Source organism: Hydra vulgaris, chromosome 06 (assembly GCF_038396675.1).
Source record: "Hydra vulgaris chromosome 06, alternate assembly HydraT2T_AEP".
NCBI classification, from domain to species: Eukaryota; Metazoa; Cnidaria; class Hydrozoa; order Anthoathecata; family Hydridae; genus Hydra; species Hydra vulgaris.
In genome coordinates this window covers 19432501-19458038 of record NC_088925.1, presented here as the reverse complement: position 1 = coordinate 19458038, position 25538 = coordinate 19432501, and the positions used below count along the sequence as shown (strand labels likewise).

The 25538-nt window shown below is 25.6% G+C and overlaps 1 protein-coding gene across 3 annotated transcripts in view; it reads left to right on the top strand.

The window, feature by feature from the left end:
- The window catches only part of LOC100199092 (uncharacterized), a 44860-nt gene that overhangs the window by 11345 nt on the left and 7977 nt on the right, over window positions 1–25538 (top strand). For all 3 annotated transcript variants that reach the window (XM_065799468.1, XM_065799467.1, XM_065799469.1), the window contains one exon: window positions 13957–14526. In XM_065799468.1, the coding sequence (XP_065655540.1) occupies window positions 13957–14526 (570 nt within the window). The remainder of the gene's footprint in view (window positions 1–13956; window positions 14527–25538) is intronic.

Below are 25538 nucleotides of genomic sequence, written 5' to 3'. Positions count from 1 at the left end.
ATATATATATATATATATATATATATATATATATATATATATAAAAACAAAAACACACACACATGCACACACAAGCCTCGACAGGACTAAATGAGTTCTAATTTAAAAAATTTTAAAAATCACACTGAAATAGCTCCAAGCAAGAAAGCAAGTATAAGAGAAGACTTATGAAATTGAAACTTGAATAAATGAGTTTGGTACTTTTAAAATTGTTGTTGTGTAATGTAGTTCAAATTTAAATGAAAAAGTTTTTATTACTTTTTATTAAAAAAGATTTAATTTAAGTTTTAAATAAGCGTGTATCTGTTACTTTGATTATGTCGTATTTTAGATACTAAGTTAAAAATGCAACTATAAAAAAGTTGTGTAATAAAAAAGTATATTTTAATTTTAAAAAGTTTTTAATCAAAAGTATAAAATTTAAATAGCTTTTTAAAAACTACTAAAGCTCTTTAGTTCTTTTGTTCTTGTTTTTTTACAGTTTTTTGAAGATATTTTTTAATGAAATTCTTACTGGTTGTTTGAACTTATCGAATTTTATTTTCCTGCTTTATCACGTAATTGACTAAAGTCTAAATCAAATATTTTTAGATTTTAGTCAATTATCTCAATACCACAAAAATGGATATACCACATTTTGAAAATACTTCATTAGTGAGTAATAAATAAAAAACTTTAAAGAATAAAAATCAAGCAATAATTGATTTTTTTACCAGCAATTTTATGTTGCAATTGTGTGATAAAAATGTGTTATTAATACTATTTAATCACTTTTAATTACAAGGAATTTCATTCCTAGTAATATAAAATAAAAAGGTGGTAAAAAGTCTCATAGGATTAAACAATAAATAAATCTGGTAAAACAAGTAAAATTTGTTTATTTTGTTAAACTTAGGTTAAATGTAATGAGTAAACATCACAAGTTTGAATATGAGAATATTCAAACTTGTGATGTTAATTGTGATATTAATAGAATTTTTTTTATACATTTTTATACAGATAATTTTAAAAGTAGATGCTTTTAATTGCTCTTTGAATGCTGAATGAATGAATGAATGCTGCCAATGTCAAGTGATAAAGCAATCATTATATCATAACAAAACAAGTAAATTTTTAAGAGTCAAGCTAAGTTAAAAGTAAAAGTATTTGATGTTGTGAAACACTGTGATGATGATCAAATGTCTTTTTCAATTGCTCTATGAGCTTTTTGTCCATTTTTTTTGCTTTTGGATTGCTTCTTTTTTTTCGTTGATAGCCTAAATTATTGTTTACACATTTTAGAGCACGATATATGGTTGCTTTTGATGCTCCTTCATCTAGATTTTTGGCTTTTACAGATGCAAATTTCTAAATTGACGAATGCGTTTTCTTAGGTCTTCTTGCAAACTTGTTTTATGTGGAGCCATTTTAATTATTATTTTAAAACTATAATATAATTTTAATAAAGTATTAAATTCCCTATAAATATACTAATTTATTTCAATTGCATGATTATGAATAGCATACATAAATTGATTTAAATTTTGTCTAATTTTTTAGTCATCAGGTTTTAAAAAAGAATTAACATGCATATAAAAATAAATAGAAGCGCATGTAAAAATGAATAACCCTGTAAAACATTTTTAACTCAGCACATTTTGCCTATGTCAGTTTTTGCTCTTATAGCAACAACATCACTTAAATTGAAGTTTGACTTTTTTATAAAAATGACTTCAATTTCTATGAAGAGAAAATATAAATATTCAAGTACTATGAAAACAAACTATTCATGCTTTGTCAAACACTTTGCCTCGTTCTTGTTGTGCCCTTCAGCCCAACGAGAATGAGGCAAAGTGTACGATTTGTGATAGTTACTTGTTCATCGCTAACAAAGGAGCTACTGACTTAGATCGCCATGTTAACAGTGAGAAACATAAAAATCTAATCAAAGTGTCTGTGTCATCGAATAAGTTGATACCTTTTTTCAATCTAAAAACTCAAAGAAATTGCAAAAAGTCCACGCAGCTGATGCAACTTTAGCATTTAATACAATTTGTCATCATCAGTTGACTCTGTAAAGGGCATTGTTCTCACCAAGTATAATTTAAAGAATCTTATTATTTAACAGTTTAATAAATATAAGCTTGCTAACGAAAGTCTTCTGCTATAAGTTGGTCCTATAAGTTCTGCTGTAAGTTGGCCCCTCCAAAAAACATGATATTTGACAAATATATCATTGTAAATAATTTAATATATTATAACACTGTACACCTAAACGTTACATTCTTTTTTTAATTGAAAAAGCTTTAATTGAATTTGTAATTGGGATAAAATAACCCAAATTTGCAACAACTTGGTTAAATAGATGCGTAGCCTGCAAAAAAACATGTTAAAGATAATTTTAAAAATTGTTAGGATGTTTTTTGTTTTTGCGACAATTTTTATATTTTTCTGTTTATTATTATTAAATAATAATTTATAATACTAAATTTACCCAGTATCTTTGTGTACTGTAACTTATATTGTTCTTATATAACATTAACAGGTATTATACTTTGTTGTTTATTCTCATCCGGTGTCAGTACTGTGAGATTTTTTAAAAAAAGCCAATAGTGCCCATAACCTCAAAAACCTTCTGTTATTAGGTATTGCTAAAATTAGGTATGTTCTTTTTGGCTTTTCTATGTCCTCCTTTAGGCGACCGTGCATCTGGCAACCCTATATTATATAAATATATATATATATATATATATATATATATATATATATATATATATATATATATATATATATATATATATATATATATATATATATATATATATATATATATATAATATACAGGGGTTAAAGTGATGGTACGGATGGTTCAAAAGAACTTAAAACAATTTGAATATTTAATTTTAAAAGTTAAGATTTTTAAAAATAATTTCCAGCAATAATAATTTCAAATAATTTTATGGCCTTAATTAAATTTTTAAAGATCCTAATTGACACGGCTGAAGTTTTTTATGCTTTTTATTTTCTTTTTTTTTTGTATTAAATTTTTGTTTATTATTGGCAATAAGTATTAGGTTGATGCATAATTATCAGATGTTTTTAAGTGCCACTATTATATAAAAATACTGAATAATAAATGATTACTGATTTTAAAAACATATAGATACTGAATTATATAAAAAAGTATAATTTATAATAGTTGTATAGTAAGTAATATATAACAAAAAAATATTTAAAAATTAATAAATATTGATTTAGAAAACGTGCAATATTTATGCATTAACATATATGTTGTCAGTTTTCATATTTATTGAAGTTTAGTTGTTATTGTTTTTGTTAATATTTTTTGTTGTTTTTGTTAATACATTTTTTAAAAAGATTCTTGTTTATTGTATTGTCTATTTTTATTTCTATTGTTATTATTAATAACATTATCTTATTAGTATTTTTTATTTAAATATCCCTCTAAAAACTTTTTCAGAACATATTTAATTGATTCATTGTTAAATAAAGAATACATCCCCATTTCCAAGAATGCAAATGGCTACAAAATATAAACAGCAAAATTTGTCAAATTTTTTTTTTGCCTGGACCTCCACTTTCAGAACTACATATTAACATTGCGCCTGGCGGCGCAATCATGCAGATTACAGATCATGCGTCGTTACAAGTTACTGGTTTTACTAGCATGATAGCAATGAGTTTTTCACCATCATGGTCTCAACAATCATGTAGTCTACTGACGAATTCTTTATCATCAATGTCTCAACAATCATATAGTTCAGTAGCCTCATCTGACAAAAATTGTTACGATGTGGGCAGCAATCATTTCCCTAAATGTTGGACAGTTATACAATATAATGAATTCAAGGCTAAAAATAGTTTTTTATTATGCATTGATGGAAAGATTGGATGCTCTGTTTGCGATACAATAAAGCCAGAAAATTATTTCAAGGAATGGACTGCGTGCTCCGTGTCTTATGGCGAAACTCGCGATTCGCAGTTAACATCATTAAGAAAGAAAATATGTAAACACAAAGTTTCTGAAGCCCATAGGCAAGCTTGCATACTTCTCGAACTCAGAAAAGGTGAGCATTTGATAGCAAACTTCGCAAAAAGTAATCATGCAGACTTAGAAAAACTGAATGCATATTTAGAACGGCGTACTATGTTGCTAAAAACAACAGACCCTACACTGACCACCCTGAACTCATTGATCTACAGAAGTTAAATGGTGTTAAAGCTGGCAGAGTGTTATATTCAAATGTTATTTGTGGAGACATAATTGATTTTATAAGTGAGCAAATAAAAAAAAAAATTATACTACATTCAGAAAAACCCCAGTCTGCTTAGTATCTTAACTGATGAAAGCACAAATTCATCTGGAAAAGCTTGTTCGATTATATACCTTTGTTATACATTTGATGATTTTCCAACTAACATAATTTTAGAGTTACTAGAGTTGAATGCAGTCAATTCTACTGAAATTGCAACTCAGGTCCTAAACTGTCTTAGTCGGCATGGATTTTCAGATTCTTATTTATCCAACAATTTACTAGGATTTTTTTTAATTGATCAGGCCACTTTCTATCAGCAGCTGGTAATAAGTTTTAAGTCTCGCATAGAATGGTGAAAATCTTATCATAGCATAATCAGAGCAATACTTTGAACCATATTCATGGCCACGAAATGAACAAAATGAAATACAAATTTCCCAAGAATATTTGGAAACTCTTCTGAAAGGATTATGCAGTTTTCTGCTTAAGGATTTTTCTATAACAAAGCAGAAGTTTCGAGACTTTAAAGATCATTTTAATGGTCAAAAACATGTATCCTTTTCATGTGATAATATCTTCCAAACATTAGAGCGACTCAGATTGCTAAGATTAAAATGTCTGTTTTCTTCATCAATGATTATACCTGTAAGCAATGCAGAATGTGAAAGGGGCTTTTCAATCATGAACATCATCTGTACAGATGTACAAAGTATATTGTCAATAAAACATATATCATTGTTGATGTTTACAGCATTGAAGGTCCGCCGCTAAAAGATTTCCAGCCAAAAGAGTATGCAAAAAAATGGGTGAATATAGGTAGACGAACAGCTGATTGTGAGGAAGGACCCTGTAGAAAAATAAATAAACAAACCAAAATAAAATCATTTTTGAAATTGCTATAGTGTTTAAAAACATTCATAACTATTTGATAGTATTTATTATTGTATTCAATACTTATTTAATATTGAACATAATTATTAGTTGTTTATGTTAATTTGTTTACGTTTTAACACTAATAATGAGTTCACATCGGTTTTTTTTTTACAAATATAAGCATTTTTATTTAGGCAGATGATATAAGCAATTAATTGTGGTCAAAAATAGTAATTTTGGTCATCACCCGAGACCTCGAAATACAGCAACAATGCACCAAAATAAAAATACGTCTTCAGCAAAAACTCGAATGATCTATAATAATATAATTTAGAAAGAAGAGGGGTTATTCCGCATTCTGTTGAACACGCTTTGAACTTTTTAACACCATTCCACTTGATTTCTTTTTCTACTTTAACCACTGTGTATATATATATACATATATATATATATATATATATATATATATATATATATATATATATATATATATATATATATATATATATATATATATATATATATATATATATATTTATATATATATATATATATATATATATATATATATATATATATATATATATATATATATATATATATATATTAAATATAAATAAAATAATTACATATAAAAATTTTTTTTGAAATTCAAAAAAGCAAACCATCTAGTTTTAAAGCAAATATGTTTAAACTAACTCCAAAAAAATTTGAGCACCATTGAATCACTTTTTGTATATATTAAGAATGTATATTCAGAACCAGATTAAAATTGCTCATTTTATTTATGTTTAATATTACTAATATTTTAGATAGAATAAAATAACATGCTCTTATGTTATAACTACAGTTTTACTTATCATAAACAATTTATTTTAAAAATTTGACAAGATTTTTCCAGAAGTTTCAACTTCTTTTTATAATTTATGTAATAAATTATGTGATTTTGTGTGTGTTTTGTTTCTTTGTTAAAGAGGACTATCTGACAGTTTTTTTGCTTAGACTGGGGGAGCTCTTGAAAGCAGAACGAACTTTGACACAGAAAGCAGTCTGTTTTATTTTTATCTCTGTTGTTGTAATTATCATTATATTGTTGCATCATATCAACAAGCCTCACTTCGAATTATATTTGCATTTTATTTGCATGTTTTTCAAAAACTTTAAACAAAGATTGAATATACCAGTACTTAGGAGCACCAAAAACATTTGCTACCCGATGCAAACTGCTCCCTTTGCCCCCAACCCCTCTTTTGGTGCCCTCTGCCAGTACTGAGATAGCAGTAAAAGTAAGTCTTTTATTTTTTTTGGGTTTAACCGTGAAATCTAAACATAAGAAAAATTATCTATCAAAAACACTAAACTTGGTAGGTCTTTTTCAGTTTTTGCTTTTTTTTTCTTCCTGTTTAAAAATGCTTAACTTCACCTTTTTAATTTAAAAATGTTCAGCATGGTTTATCACAATCTATATCTCAAAGATCAACAGCAGCTTCATTCAGAATGGCACTTGTCACTTCTGCTTGACATTTGTTAAAACATCACTTATCGTAACCATAATGGCAATGTTCCCAGTATACACATCTATTTGAATTTCTGCTGCTACATTACTGTTAAATTGCTGTGATTATTTTTGGTTATAGCCACTATGCTCAAAAATTAAATTTTAAAAATCAATCAGAACTTGTATTAGAACTTAGTTCATTTTTATAATAAAACTCCGTTGATTGCACTTTCTTTGTTTGTTTTTTCTTTCTGTTTTTTTCTGCTGCCTACAAGCATAAAAAAAATTAATTTCAACTGAAATAATTAATAACAAAAATATCTTCTAATATTTTTAGTTGTAAAGTTAAATCTTTCTACTAAACTTCATATCCTTTGTCCTATATACGAACTTTATTACTCCAACCAAGTCTTCCAAAAGTATCAAATCCTCAAGCTTATAATTGGGAGATCTTTTTTTATGTCCTAATTTTTTATGTCATGTTTTATAAAATCTGGTATGCCCAAAATGCTTAAACTAAATTAATATTAAAGTGTACTAATAGTTTAGTTATAACTAAATTAATCTATTTGGTAGTTTTAGGCAGATTAGATTGCAGGTAAGCTTGATGTTGTAAAATATCCATGTCTGTCAGAAGTTGAATCTCTGATTCAATTTCTAACAGTAAAACTTTACTTCTAATGAGATTATTTAGATTAAACTTTTTTTTTATCTCTTTTTTTTCTTTCTCTATATGTAAATGTATTAAAGTAAGTTTCTTAAAAAATAGAAGTTACCTAAATTTTCCTGATTTAATAATATTTACTTTTTTTATTAGATCTCAGCTAACATTTTTTAGCTAACTAATGCAGGCTTCCTATTCCCTTGTACATTTTCATTGCAATTTATTACTATTTATCATTATTACTAACTCTTTACCTTGGAGATAAAGGACATCAACTCCATTTTGTCAATTTTACAGTACATACAACATTATGTCCAGATAATGTCATATACCTCTGAATGGAAGTGGACATAGTGTTATATTCTTCATGGCTACTATTGATGTTATGCTAATTCGACAATAATAATATTTACCCCTAGATGAAAGATTTTAATACACAACTTTTGTATTATTAATTTCATCTTGGGGGAAATGGAGATGATGTCCTATAATTCTGAAGTCCAGAACTAATAATTATATTTAAATAATCAACTTAAAATTTAACATTTGTAAATTATATTAAAGCAACGCTGTACTGCCTAATATATAAATATATGCTAAGCTACTTTATATAATATATCTTTATATTTTAAGTAGTATAAATAACATGATATATCTTAAACATATAGTATATTCATATGATCTTTTATAAAAGTTATAAAACTGTATTGATAACAATAATAGATTTTTCTAATTCAAATTAGTTACTAAGCGTACATAGAAAAAGTAAGTTTAACCTGAATACATACATTTCTAAACATTACTATGAAATTCAAATAAAAATGTTTTTATTTAATTTTTTGTAAGATTTTAAAAGAAATGCCGCTCTACGTAATTAAATTTAAGTTGATTTAAAATTTAAATTATACTTATTTTTGGGGAGAAATAAACCATATCTTTTTAATCAAAAATTTAGATATTTATGTCTAAGAAAAAAAAAATTATAAAAAGTATTTATAATAATCTTGCCCTCAAGACGCTTAAAATAAGCTGTTTTTAGTCATTTTGAGGTCCTTTTTTTTCCAAATATAGGGAAGGAAAGAGTGGTTCAATGGTGCCCAAATTTTTTTGGGAGTTAGTTTAAACATATTTGCTTCAAATCAAAATAGTTTGGTTAAGGGGTTAGCACCCCTAATGTGTATGTATATATATAATCTTGTATGGTTGTCTTTAATTTTTGCCGTAAAATGTTGTGTTTTAAAAAAAAATTAATTTAGAAGAGTAGAAAAAGTTTAAAAACTTTAAACGGTGGCTGCAAAACAAGACTTTAGTCCATTTTTGCTTTTCTTAGAAAAAGGCATTTAAAGTTCTAAATTTATCACTGCATTTAATCTTTTAGGTTAACCCTAATTGTTTTTAGTCTGTTTGTAGTAAATTATATTATTTTTCATAATATATATATATATATATATATATATATATATATATATATATATATATATATATATATATATATATATATATATATATATATATGATATATATATATATATATATATATATATATATATATATATATATATATATATATATATATATATATATATATATATATATATATATATATATATATATAAAACCAGTTTAAAGTTTATGGAATTTAAAAAGTCTAATTGACTTGAGAATTAAAAGGACTTAAATATGGAAAACTCTACAAATTAAATATCTTAAGTCCATAAATTTTATGCAATTATTCAACTATTACTCTGTTATTTTATTAGGTTAGTTGATTAATGCTAATAAAGTAATTTCAAAATAACAATTTAGTGGTAGAATCATTAACATTTAACAAACTTGAATAACACTTAAATAAATAAGACAGTAAACAGTAAAATAAATAAAACAAGTAACAAAGCTTTTATTTGAAAAGTATTTTGTAATGTCTAGCTGCAGCTAAATGCATACTTTGATTTCTTATTGGTAGAAATGAGCTCTGCACAATCTTTTTCAATTATTTGATGGCCTGCTTTATTATGACTTTTGGGTTGTTTTTTTTTTTTTTTTCCAAAACAAAAACAACAAACCAAAATAAATGATAATGATATTTTGGAATATAACCTTAGCTGCATTGGGAGAGAAGATCATTTATTTTTAGAATTTAGGATTTTCTTTTAAAACTTTTAGCTGTACAATACTGACACACATAACCTTTTTTGGTTTAGATTCCTTTGCACCTTTTGCTTTGGTTGAATTTAATATATCTTAAAGTATTTGTTTCCTAATACTGCAGAGTATGATCGAAATGCTTTTTAGTTTTTAAATTTGATTGTAATATGATTTAACACAGTTTATACAATGATATAATAGTAATAATAACAATATACAGTTATAAAAGGTGTTTTTTTTCAAAGCTTGTTTTATTTTTGTTTCTTATTGCATAGATAAGTAGATTTTTTTAATTATTGAGTGAGCTGAGTCCATTGTCACTCTGACTATGTTCTGGTACAAAGAATGTAAGCTCATTGAAGTCTATATTGAATAGGTTCAACTCATCAAGTAACATGTTCATCATTCTATTTTAGCCCCCGCATTGATCTCAAAAAAGAAAAAACTGTGTTGCTTCTTTTTGCTTTCAGATTCAATAAATTTAAATACTCCTGTACTCACTTTACAGCTAGGTTTTTCCCCTTGATTCTCATTTCAAAAAAATGAACATGTCTTTTAAGAATCAAGTTTTGTAACATTAAGGTTATGATTTTGCAGACGTCTGGAATAATGAAAAGCTTCATTTGTACCATATGGTGATAAAAGAACTTGCTGTAAGTCAAAAGTGCAGTTACAATCAACGATGTTTTTATTGCATCTTTTCTTCTTTATAAGCTTGAGCAAATTTTTATTTCGCAAAAAAATTTTTTTGTTTACTTTTAATTATCTTCATCGTTCTTTTCTATTTTGTTTGAAAAACTTTTGCAAGTTATCTAAAAACTTTTTGCATCTTGTATCCCTCGATAACAAGATTTTTCTCACTGCAGTACTTCATAAAGAGTCTATGCATTTCCTTAATTGAAAGCTCATAAGAAAAAAACTATAATTTTTCTGTGCATTGCATGTAGTGGTATTCAACAATTCAAAATGTCTGAATATAATCAATGACATTTTGTTCCAATTCAATTGCTATTTTTCTTTGGTTTGTTGGGGCAACCACTTAAATCTTGCTTTACATCTCCTATAGCAGTTCGTTTTGTCATTACTGTTTTTACTGTAATTTTGCTGTGATAGGCCTAGATATGCATTTCAAAAACATCATTTTCTTGGTAAGGAAAGCTGTATGTAAATGTTCAGTATCTGCTTTTTTCCTTTTCCACATGCTCCCTTATCCTTCTCCGTTTTGTTTTTTTTCTCAGTTACCCTTGCCATAATGTATTAGCGCGTCTCATCAATACACTTCATTGATCAATATGAAGTAAACAGTTCTTTATGATATTACTCTGTAAGATTTTCTACACACTAAAACAAACTTTTTTGCCACATCCTTTTCACATTTTCTTACCCTTGACCACAACTTTCTTTCTCTTAATTGGACCATCCTTTTGTACACGAGTAAATCTCTTACCTGTGTTTAACTTACATTTTCTAACGTTTTTAGTTCATCAAGATTCTTCTTCTTGTTTAGGATTGTGTCATATAGAGTTAGGATAAGCTCGTTAGTGCCAGATATTTCAAGTTCAACAGGTTTAAATTTTTCACAATCACTGAGGTTTCAAGGTGTTGCTGCACCAACACTAGTTTTATCAACATCAAATTTTGGATATTTATTAAAGTTTTTCATTTGAATCTTAAGGTCTTGTCTCTCCGTTGACAGTATCACTCCCTAAAAATAATGTTATCATTTAAAATAACTTTTAATAGCATTTACATGCAACTTTATATATATATATATATATATATATATATATATATATATATATATATATATATATATATATACTCATGCATGCTCATAAATTATAAATTAAAACTAAAATTCCCTGACATCAAGTAACAGTATCTTACATTCCATAGTAGCTTCAAAAGTTCTGCTGAAAATAAGATTTCCATTATATATCAGGTGGACATCTTCACCATTGTCTGAGCAGTTTCTAGAATTTTTAGTCCTTTATTTACAAGTCGTTTATATAAGCCTGTCACTTATTCCTTAAGTTATATTGAATGGTATTTTTTAGAGTTTAAACTTATAGAGTTTCAGAATTAGCTTATTATGGTAAAATGATTATTACTTGCGATGAGTTTTAACATTTTTAATAATATTGAATATGTTATAGCTAACTGTTTAATTAATATCATCTGGCATAATTTGTCAGATGTTTACTCTTGAAGAACTCTAGTAGAAACTTACTAGATATTATTTAGTGATACTGTCTCAATAAGTTTAATTTGTTTTCTAAACAATAAATCACTTGAAAGATAGAATACCTTAAAAAAGAATTTGAAATAACATTTTAAAAACTCCATATAAATACACTTAAGATAGTCTTGCTTGAGTCTAGATAGACTTAAGATTTTTTTGAACATAAAATATTTGAATTTTGCTCATATTGGCCTAAATTTAATCATTTTTGGTTCCATACAGTAAGACATATTTTTTATGCACCTAAGGAGTATTTCTAACCAAGAAAGTCCTTTTTGTCGAAAGTTTTTTTTTAACTGTTAGATTGCCTGTCCAAGCCAAAACTATCAGTCAATGTAGCAGCTCTCCTTGCATTTTCAACCTATTTATCAGTCGATGTAGCAGCATTTCTTGAACTAAGGAAATGGAGCTTAATGTCCCATGGGGCCTAATACCCCATGGGGCATTAAGCTCGATTTCCTTAGTTCATATCATAAAATGCCTTATGTTATATTATTAGAAGATAGGAGCATAAAGCTCTAGGGAACTTTTCACAACCATTCTTGGGTTTCTAACTAATTGAATTGATTTTTAATAAAAATTTATAGATGAGTGATTTTGCCATCTAGTTTTCTTTTAAACTTGTTAAAAAACTTCAGCTAAGCAAGTGCTTGTTATTTTGACTTGAAAAATTATTTCTACATTGAGATTTTTTATTTTCCATACAAATAAAGTACATATAGACTAAGTCCTTTTTTTAACTTTTTAACTATCTGTGTATGTTATCAATGAGTTAAAATACTGGTATTTGTGGAGCATATATATAGGTAAAAATTTTAGCAAAGTAAAATGGCATTTGGATAAATATCTATAAGATTATTTATAAATAGCTCTAATTTAATATTTTGAATGGATCGCATTTCTAAGAGAATTATGGTTCAATCACAATTAGAAATTTAAGAAATAATCATTTTAAAAATTCCAAAATTCAACATATTTTAATTCATTTATGCAAATGTCGAGAAAAGTAAGAATTTGTTAATATCAAACTTTTTAAAAAATGCAATATGAAATTAATTATTACATATTGAAAAAAAAAAAGTTATAAAAGAAAATAAATATTCCCTTATAGTAATATAAAAAAGCCTTTAAATAACATTCAACTCGTTTTGTGGTAATTAATATTGTTGCAGTAATTTAAAAAAGTTAATGTCTTTAAAAAATAAAAAAATAAAGAGTTTTATGACATCAAATATCGCATTAAGCTAATGCGTTAAACATTTTTTTGTTTAAAACAAGGCCTGATGTAATATTTGTTTATTATAAGTTCATAATTCATTTATTGTAATTACTTGCTTTTTCAAGTTTGAAAAGTTTTATTAAAGTATGTATATATATATATATATATATATATATATATATATATATATATATATATATATATATATATATATATATATATATATATGTATATATATATATATATATATATATATGTATATATATATATATATGTATATATATATATATATATATATATATATATATATATATATATATATATATATATATATATATATATATATATATATATATATATATATGTATATATAAATTAGTAAAAAACACTTATCTAACTTTTATCTTTGACTTGAAGTTTCACCATTGCTGGATCATCAGGAAGAGTTACTAAATCTCAAAAAAAATTCAATTTATAGAAAAAAATATTTTACAGGAAGTTATAAATTATTATAAAATATTTTTAATTACTATATTTTTTTTGTTAACGGGAAGTTACAGAAAGTAATTATGAAGTAATTTTCTTTGGAATGGGGATAGTTTAGTTTGCTCATTTGTTTTTATAATTTTTTAAGAGGTATTTATTTTCGTGCCTACATTTAGAAATTAATTCAGATTTTTTATTTAATAAATTTTCTTGATTTAAATGAGTAATTATTTTTGTGAGGCTGTGAGGAAACAATGCACTTGTAAATTTACAAGTGCATTGTTTCCCCACAAAACAACCTTGATATATATATATATATATATATATATATATATATATATATATATATATATATATATATATATATATAATATATAAAGTAAAAGAATGATTGCTAAGGCCATATTCTGTTTTTTTTCTTAATCTTTACATTTATAGATAGGTCACCCTAAAAAATTTTTTTAATTAAAAATAAAATTTTCTTAACGAACATCAATAAATTGCAAAAAGGTAGGTAAACATATATTGTTACTTATCATAACTATTGTCATTATTGTTTTCATTATTTTCTAGGTCAATTTCTTTTGGCCGTAGATGTAAACCAGTCTGCATACTTCGCTAACGGTTTAAAATGCCTATCTGACCGAGATACTAAAATGATAAGAAAAATAATTGAGGAAAACTGGGACGATGAAGTTCAGATGGTTTCAAATTTACTACAATATCCTAATCTCATACCAGAAGATATCAGAGTAAGCTCTATTATTAAAGGTCTTGAAGATGAAGAAATGCCATACTATATATTATCTGCTTCTGTTGGTGCTCAAAAACTCAAATTGAATGAAGATTGTATGAAGCTCATTTTTGATCCACTTCGCAAAGCAGTTTTTAATGATCAGGGTGTCATAAGTATGACAGCTTTTACAACTATGCTGCCATATTTAAGTTTTCCTGATGATATTAACCTTATTTTGAATATAATAAAAAAGAAAAAATCAGCACTGCAAGACTGTGCTATTTCATGGCTAGTTTTGAAAGTACAAAATAAAACTGAGTTATTAAGCATTTTAGAATCTGTTGACAGCAACACTTTGACAATTGCCCAGGGTAAAATGGAGAAGCACTTACAAAGTTTAGTGGATGGTAAGAGTTTTTTTTAAAAAGATTTATAATTTTGTTATAAGAGTTATTTTCTTAAAATATATGTTACATATATATATATATATATATATATATATATATATATATATATATATATATATATATATATATATATATATATATATATATATATGTATGTATGTATGTATGTATGTATGTATGTATGTATGTATGTATGTATGTATGTATGTATGTATGTATGTATGTATATATATATATATATATATATATATATATATATATTTATATATATATATATATATATATATATATATATATATATATATATATATATATATATATATATATATGTAACTCTAAACTGGTTGTCAGAAAGTTTTGTTGACAAAAAGTAAAAATTAAAATACAAGACTGGAATTTTTTTTTGTTACTTGATAGACTGCCTGCCCCAACCAAACCCTCGGTTAATGTAGCAGCACTCTCTTGCCATTCAGGCTATAAGATCAATGTAGCAACACTCCGTTGCGAGTCAGGCTATTTGTCAATTAATGTAGAAGCACTCTGTTGCAAGTCAGGCTATTTGTCAGTCAATGTAGCAGCACTTTGTTGCGAGTCAGGGTATAAGATAGTTGATGTAGCAACACTCCGTGCATGATTTACAGTAAAAAATAAAATAAAAATAAAGACATTTTATTTAAAAAAATAAAAATAAAAACATTTTATTAAAAAAAGTAAAAATAAAAACATTGTTTATATTGTTAAAAACATTCAGAATGTTTTGAAAACATTCTGGTCAATTAAATTTGCGTTTTTGCGGATTTTTTTAAACAATTTCATTAGAACAATGTTCAATTGAACAATGTTCAAATGATTAATTTGTAATTAAATTAATGGTTTTAACTTTCTGACAACACGCAAATGTTGGACGAAAGTCAAAAGTAATTTAAAGTGACGTATTTGTTGGCATAAGAATCATTGTTTTCCTTCCGTACTCCAAAATGCAACAATCTATAGAACTATATATATATATATATATATATATATATATATATATATATATATATATATATATATATATATATATATATGTATATATCTATATATATATATATATATATATATATATATATATATATATATATATATATATATATATATATATATATATATATATATATATATATATATATATATATATATATACACAGCGTGGAAAATAATGGCTGGTCAACAACCAAATTGTCATGATTTCCCAAAATGACTTCTTGCTAATCATGTTTTACTGGTTGCAATAAAGAGTTTTGAAAAACAAGGTTTTACAATCAATCATGATGTAATTTGGAAAATGCATATACTGAAATCTAATAAAAACATTTAATTTTTAAAAAAGAATAAAATATATTTATTATTTATGACATGCTACTTTAACTTGCTTTGTTAACTAATATACGTGTCTTTTTTTTGTTTTGCTTTACTTATTTAGATTACTTCCATGTTTTTATTTACTTTCTCATAAGTTTTTTCAGCAAATGTAATGAATGAATAATAGATTTAGAGACAAATTTCTATAATAGGACTCTTAAAAAATATATATTTAGTAAAATCTCGTTTTATGTAAGATTACTGTAACATTACTGTAACATAGTTTTAAAATGTGCAACTGAGTGCTGGAACTCAAAAGAGCAAAGAAAAGTCTTCAAAGATATTCTAAAAGAAAAATTTCCCAGATGATTATATTATATTTAACTTTAATGTAACTTTTTAACTATTTTTTTTGTAACTATTTACCTTAATTGTTTTAAATGGTGGGTGGTTAACAAGTATAATCATACTTCGTAATTTTTAAAGTAGTGTTTCATAAAATAATTGTCTTCTTAGGGGCTGTTTATATGAATCAGGCTGGCCGGGTTAACCAGGCCAACCTAAAAAATAAAAACATAAAAAAATAAATCTTTACATTAGAACAAAAATTTAAATTTAATTAGCCATTTTTATTTTCATTTAATTGATTGTTTTAAAAACAATCTAAATCTAAAATGTCATTGATTTATAAAAAAATAGTATGATTTTTTTTATGCAATCAGCTACATTCAAGAGCAGGGCTGACTCACTTGTTTGTGTTTATATGGGAAAAAAATCATCTCACCTGAGTGAGATATTGCTGAAGTTAGCTGTGATCTTAATTATCCTCCCTTGCCCGTTTATCATGTAAACAAGTTTAATTTTCATAGTTAAATATAAAATTCAGCGATATCTTGTTTAAGTGAGCCCCTTAGTATTAAGATTAAATCTGAAAAAATAGACGATTTTTTAAAATACAATTTAAAAAATTTTAAATTGTAAATATTTTATTTTTTCATTTTAAATTTGTTTTTCAGAAAGTAAAAACTTAACCAGCAAAAACTAGCAAATACTTTCTGTCTCTGTTAAAATTTGTTAGTAATTTGAAATAGGTCACTTTAAAGAAGATTTTTAGTTATCTGAACTTTTGGTTATTCAAAGTAAGTTCTTGTTCCCCTTGGAAGTTCGAATAACCGGGAGTTGACTTTATATATATTTCAAATATGTATTAAATTTAATGTTTACTAAATATAAAAAAATAGTTACAACAAAAGAATGTGACTTTGCTGAATGGCGAGTCATGCGAGATTGAGTTTTGGTTGATGGAACAAGATGAAAGCAATCACGCTAATGTTTGTAAGAAATGGTAAAGACCTTGCAACATTAGGGCAGAGCCACTGGCCTGACAGCTAGAGCAGGTCCAGCTACATTTACAATGCATTTTTGGATCTTGTCTGAAAGATCAAAGTGTCATTAGAAAAGCCATATTAGAGTATAAAATACTTTAACAGATGCAAACTCTGCAATTGATTGGATAATTTTCATAAGAGGTTAGTAGTGAAAGATGATCTGAGAAGGCATAAAATTGAGAATTCAGAAAAATTAGTGTCATTTATCATTATAGGAATAATATTTCAATTATTATCAGTGTAAATAACTAAATTTTGTTTGTGTTAAAATTCACAATTCATTATCTACAATGCTGCACTTTATAGCTATCACAGAAGCAAGATCACATTCAAGATTACATTCCAGAAGTGAAGTACATCATATTCAATGACTTTTTTTTTTAGATTTGAAAAGCAGTCCATTTGCAAATTCCAAACCTATCAAAATTTTAATCATTTATTGAAAAGTAATTAAATATATATATATATATATATATATATATATATATATATATATATATATATATATATATATATATATATATATATATATATATATATATATATATATATATATATATGTGTGTGTGTGTGTGTGTGTGTGTGTAGGGACCAACCCAGACCTGTTTTAGTGCCATTGGAGCGGTATGGGCGCCCAAATAAAAATCTTCCTAAAATTATTTTATCTTTTAATTTTTCTTTTGCTCTTTTATTAAAAGTAGAAAAATAATTTTTCGGTTTTAAATGCAGTAGTATATACATAAGTTTCAGTTTATTTTAAAATTAGATGAAAAAAGCAATTGCCTTTTAATTCATTTTATCATCCTGAAGAATAAATGAATTAAAAAGCAATTGCTTTTTTCACCTGATTTTTGTTACATAACTGTCCTTTGTTTACTAACTGAATATTTTAAAAAATGAGTTACAAAACTTATTTTTAAAAACTTCTTACAAACTTTTATAACAATGAAATGTATGAAAAGTTAGCTTTTTCGAAGGATAGAACAATTTTAAAATATCGATTCATAGTAAAATTAACTTTTGTTAGTTGGCAGTTAAGAGTGAACTGCTTTTGATAATAAATGAACAAAAGTAACAAATTTCAGTCTACACACAAACTACACGCAAAATTAATTTTTAGATGAATAAACTTTTGATCTTTCTTTTTAGTTTATACAAGGAAAATGAAAAAACGAAATGTAAACTTTTTCAGAAAGTTTTGTTTCTTTTCCATATTCTTTTTTGACTAAAAATAAAAATAACGATTACAATAACTTAATAAAAGTTTTATTAAGATCTAGTTGTTTTTAAACTTCAATGTTTTTAATATTTAAAAAAATCCATAGTAAATGTAAGTTATTTATTAAGCGTAATTTTTTTAAATTATACTTAATGAGTAGAAAAATAAAATATATTTTTCAAAATATAATATGTTTTTTCATCAAAAAACATATCATTTTAATAAATTATGTTTACCGTAATTATCTCTTCTTTAAATATCTTTAATTTAAAAGGCGCTTTGAAATCATTTTAAAAATTAACCTTTAGTAAAAGTTAAATGAACAGATTTTCTAATATTTAAATTAAAATTTTAAAATTAAAACAATAGTAAATATGTTTATTAAATGTTTATGTTTTTTATTTGATTAGTTATTTGAATACAAGACGTAAACTATTTTGTTAATTTTACAAATATTGCATGATTTAATATATGTAAATGTATTATGTAATGTAAATATTGATTAAAAATTGTTTAAAGTATTTAAACATTTACTTACTAGTTATTTAAAATATTAATGACTACTAAGAATAAATTTATTAAAATATAGTTAATAAATATTAAAATACTTTAAACAATTTTCAATAATTATATACAAATAGCGTGGTTAAATTCTTAAGTAAAATAGTTTTCTTATTGTAACTCAAGCAACTTGGTTGCATCTCACGGTAAATTCATGTAATCAAAGAAATGCCTTTAAATCAACTCATTATCTTCTGATAATAATAAGATAAACACAAATGATTAAAATGATGACTAAAAATTATTGTCGCGGTACCAGTGTTAACTAGAGGAGAAAGGGGTCAGTAATCTTCAGAACATACCCCCTCCCCCCATCCAATGTTGTCGATAAAAAAGCGGTATCGCTAAATAAACTCTGGGTTTGTCACTTATATATTTATGTGTGTGTGTATATATATATATATATATACATATATATATATATATACATATATATATATATACATATATATATATATATATATATATATATATATATATATATATATATATATATATATATATATATATATATATAAATGTAAAATGGTATATAAAAAAATAGGTATGTAAAAAATGGGTAATACAAAACTGCTGACAAGCGGCAATTCAGCTTCAGTTTCATACAAAAAAAGTAGATAGATAAAATATTTTAAATTTAATATTGAAAATTTGCTGAATCTATAAAAAAGAAGAACGGCAATCAAATATCTTAAAATGTTCTAACAACACTTTAATGAAAACATATGAAGATTGTCTTGATGGAAATAAACTTGGATGTAGTTATGAAACTAAGCAGCATTCTCAAAAAGGAACCCTGAAAACCAGTACAACTGTGTTTATATCACATACTATTTTGAAATTATCCCAAGTTATTGAAGAGTTTTAATAATAAATTATCTTTTAATGGGAAAGAAACAGAGGTGTATTTAACTATAACTTAAATCAAAATTTTTTTAAAAGGTTTCCTTCAAAAGTAATTCAAATCTTTAGGCTACAAAGCTTTAAAATATTCTTAAGTAAAATATGTTGTAATGTTTAAAATTAAATTAACATCAGTGTTATAAGCTATTAAATAATGACTGCATGGTATGGTTTTTAGATTTAAGAAAACCTTTAAGCATCTAATTTATGCAATTACTAAAGATCTTGGCACCCCTCAAATTTCACAGTCTTTGATATATTTTAAAGATCTCATTACCAATCTTTTCCATGAAGCAATGAGTCAAAAATTTAACAGACAAGTTATTATAAAGAGCTCATTCAATTAACATTGTTGTATGTAATAGTAAGTAATAGGCAAAATGTGTTTTTTTTTCTGGATTTAATTGATTGGATTTAATAAAACAGGTGCTTTGTACAATGTATGGTGGGTGTCAAAATTGTTACTCGTAACTTGTACTGCTTAATAAGGAAATCAGTCAGCTAACTAAAGGAACAGTTTTCGCTAAACAATAACTTACTAAGCTACAAAGGATTGTTCAGTTTGTTGTTTTTTGTTGTATTTCATGGTGGTTAAGTGCATCTACAATCAAGGCCAAAGTAAACTGAATTTTTGTGTTTTTTAAACCAAGAATATTTGTGTTTTTTTAAAAAAAAAACTCTTAAGTAAATTTAAAAAAACAACATTTGATGAGTGATTGTATTTAAGGTATATATATAAATCATGCTTATACAAGTATTATTATATATATATATATATATATATATATATATATATATATATATATATATATATATATATATATATATATATATACATATATATATATATATATATACATATATGTATATATATATATATATATATATATATATATATATATACATATTTTTTTTTTTTTTTTTTTTTTTTTGTTATTCACCTCCTCAAGGCCGATAAAGCCACTACAGATGAGGAGGTTACTTAATAGTGGTTATAACCCTCTCTCAACTCTATAACTCCGAAACACAAACCTTGACAAACAAGGCCGCTGCGCGGAGAAACAAGTTACATATACATATATGTATATATATATATACATGCTTATACAAGTATTATATATATATATATATATATATATATATATATATATATATATATATATATATATATATATATATATATATATATATATATATATATATATATATATATATTAAATAAGAAAAAAGGCCTCAAAGTTATTACACTCTATTATATTTTGTTATAGCACCATTTGCAGCGAGGACTGCTTTATTTCTCCAAGGCATATTATCAACAAGCCTTGTTAATAACATTGGGTCTAAGCTACTCCATGCCTCTTGAATGCGGTTGAAAAGACTAGTTTCATTGTTGCATGTTCTTTTTTTAATGTTATCTTTGAGTATTGACCATAGGTTTTCAATTGGATTTAGGTTAGGTGGTTGACTAGGCAACCAGTCCAATGAAAGCATTTTTGTTTAACATATTTTATTACATTTTGCTGTGTGCTTAGGATCATTTTTTTTGTTGAAATAGGTAGTTATTGGAAATGGATTATTATTAATTATCTGGAAATAATTCCATTCAACTTGGCTTTGCATGATAAACAAGGATCCCATGGTAGTGGTGTTGATATATAATGCCTTTAATCTTGTGAATCCTTCACGTAGCATGCACAACAAAGCGTCCCTGCACATAAGGGGTGTTCAGAAAAAAAAAATTTTAGAATTTGAAAAACCAAATTGTCTAGATTTGAAGCAAGTATGTTTGAACTTACTCACAAAAAATTTCAGCGCCATTGAACCACTCTTTCCTTGCCCTCAAAGCACATGTTTGGAAAAAAAAGGACCCAAAAATGACCAAAAACAGATTACTTTAAGTGTCTTGAGGGCAAGGCTAGCATGAATATTTATAATAAATTTTTTTCAGGGTTTAGATAAATATCTGTATTTTTGATTAAAAAAGTATGGTTTTTTTTGTTTCTTTTCAAAAAACAGTATAATTTACATTTTAAATTGGCTAAAAAACGTTTATTACGTGGTGCGGCGTTGTTTTTATAACCTTTTCAACAATTAAATTCAAACTTTGTTATTTAGATTTATAATACAGTTTGTAAATGTATGTATTCAAAATAAGAATAGAATTACTCATTTTATGTATGTTAAATACCATTACCAAACAAAAGAATATGTTCTTAACTTATAACTAGAATATTTTTAATTTTATAAGTAGCAGTATGAAAAAAAAATTAAGATAAAATGTGTTGTATATATCATTTAACAAGTGAAATAAAACTATATAAAATATTGCAAATATTTAAATAAGACAATAAGTATTTTTCCAGCTTTTATAATATTTACAAATATATTCTTGGTTATTTAGATTAATGATAATGATAAATACTAAACTTTACAATAAATATGTATAAAGGAAACAAAAAGTGCAAGTTTGAAAACAAATCTAAGTCAAGATCAAATAAAAAAAAAGAAGTTTATTATTAAAGCAGCTAAGCCTGAAGTTACAGATTACAGTTACTTACAGTTACAGTTACTAGTTTGTAAGAAATTTGAACAATTTAATGTATATTATATATTTAAGAGAGAGAGTGATCTAAATTATCTCAATAAAATATAATGAACAGAAACAAGTATGCATTTAGATATTCAACTTCCAGCAGGCATGGATATTCTACAACATCTAGCATACCTGCAATCTATACTGCCTAAAACCAACCAAAAAAATCAGTTTGGTTACGTGCTCGCTTTGTAAAAATTTTGAAAGATGTGAAAATTTGGATTGTAACTATGTTTTAGCGAATGTAAGAAACCTTGGATAAAAGCAGGGTTTGAAGTTGTTAGTGACATTCAACTATTAAAAAATCTTATTTAAACTTGACAAGCAGTATTCTTATTTAAAAAAAAAACGAAAAAAGAGGCTCTCCTAAAGATTTAACAAATCAGAAAAACTTTGAGAATTACTTAAAAAAGGTTTTTTGGGTAGGCAAGTCAGATTTTAAGAATATTATTAGGACCGACAAAAAAAGATCTGACAAGGATAAGCTCGAAGACTTAATGTTTGAGGAAGATCAGGAAGGAGAAAGAAAGTTTATTCTTGACCTAGAGAATAAGAAATTTTGTAGAAAGGTAAAACTTAAAAATTAAAAGTATTAATTGATACTTTTCTTATAAAACATTTTATAATTAATATTATTTTATCCTTGTAGACAGCAGAGAGTAACAGAAAGAAAAATAGAACGAAGAATGTGCAATCAACAAAATCTAATTATCAAACTCTGATTCGTCTTATGATTCTGATTTTGAGCCTAGTAACTATTATCAAAAAGAACCAATCTAACTGTACAGTAGCTGCAGAAATTTCAACAGATGTGAATGCTGGGAACGTTCCCCTAATGGCTTCGTTAAGTGATGTTTTGCTAAAGTGCCATTTTAACTGAAGCTAGTGTTGAATGTACAGATATACATTGCAGTAAATCAACAGCCTTTAGAAAGATGAAATTAGCAAATGAAAATATGTCAACCTTACCAAAAACCTTACCTTAGCAAAAGAGGATATAAAAAATGCAATAGAAGCTTCTTCTTATCCATGTGTTATACATTTTGATGGAAAAACTCTTTATGAAATTAATGTAGGAAAAAAGTTCAAGATTGACAGCCTGGAAATTCTTGTGAACATTGAGGGTGAGACGCACCTACTAGGTGTTCCTCCTTTAACTTCCTCTTCTGGTGAGGATCAATATACAAGTATTATGAACCTATTAAAGGAATATAAACTTAAATTAAAAGTAGGATGTCTTTGTTTTGATACAACTGCAAGAAGTTCCGGGATCAAAAATGGTCCAATCATAAAGATATCCAACAATTTAAATACATATCTTTAAAAAATAGCATGCAGGTATCACATAACAGAATTAAGAATGGTGCATTTTTGGAAACATACAACAAATGAGTTGACTGCAGGACCAGAAAACTTATTATTTCAAAAATTTAAGAGTCTATTTGAAAATCCTAATTTTAGTTATGCCCCAAGTGATCTGTGCAAGTTTTACTGGAAGGAGATGAGTGGTAATATAAGTAAAAAGGCTGCTGAAGATTACTTTAAACTTTTGAAAAGCATATATAGAAAGAAAGGGGATAGTAGGAGAAGATAAACATGAAGACAGAAGAGCTTTTGTTTTCTCAACTTAACTTTGTTCAAAAAAACAATAATCTTGTAAAAGAAATCAAGCTTATCGCGAAGTTTGTGGTCCGTTTTTATGCCAAGTGGTATTTAGAATCGAGTAATATGTCAAAGGCCCCTAACTTAGATATTATAGCTTTTTGTCAGATGCATCAATTGCGAAATATTTGTTGGAATCCAAAAGCAGTTGATGTTGTGCTTGATTCGTTTTACAAGCACACTTGGTACTTGGACTCAACTATGATTCCACTAGCTCTATTAGATGAGGATTTGCCTTCGCATAAATAAAAAAAAAATTGCGGCTGCAATTCTTTCATTTAAAATACCTTAGACTGAACACTTTAAAAATAAATAAAAAAGAAAAAAAGAAAGACATCAGAAAGGAGATAGAAAAAAATGCTAGTACTGAGAAAGATCCACCAAGCTTAGCCCCTTTTGGTAGATAAGTTTTCTTCCCTCATGTTTAGTTTTGGTGGTTTAAGTGAAGAAAGAATAAAAGACTGGCTTTCACTTCCACCGCAATACTGGCATACACAGTCTTTGTTTAAAATTTTTGAAAATTATGCCAATAGCCTTTTGTTGTCATTGACCATTCGGAAAGAGCCGTCGGCATGATGCAGCAATATATCCATCGTTACGACAGCAAAGAGGAAAAACAGAACAGATTGATATCAGTTGACAGAGTTCGCTCTGCTTTCAGGATTTTTGGGAAAAGCTCCACCAGCCTTACCAAAAAAAGATAATCTGATAATCTTTCCTTCTTAGCAAAGAAAAAAAACACAAACAAAAAAAAAAAGATTAATTAGATAAACTATAGAAGAAGCTTCTAAGAAATCTTTTTAGATATTGAAAAATTTTTTTTTTCATTTAATAAAAAATATTGAATTGTGATATGCAAAAACCAGATATGTTACAAAATCAATATTTTTGGTAAATTTCAAAAAACCTCTTTATTTCTTAATTGTTAATGATTTGTTTTTAAAGACCACTTGATAACCGCGTATTTACTAATGATGTAAGGTATTTTGGCACATGTTTGATTTTTTCAGAATATCATTGATACTGCACATAAGGAACATTTTTCGCAATAAAATCTCCAAATTTTTCAAAAAAGTAAAAAAAATGCGAAGTGTAGTTTTTGAAGACAAGTTAATAAATTGTAGTCATAACTTAAGGAGCATTTTATTTTATTCTGATTAAAATATTACAAATAATAAACGTGCATAAAATGAGTAATTCTATTCTTATTTTGAATACATATATTTTCAAACTGTATTATAAATCTAAATAACAAAGTTTGAATTTAATTGTTGAAAAAATTATAAAAACAATGCCGCACCACGTAATAAACGTTTTTTAGCCAATTTAAAATGTAAATTATACT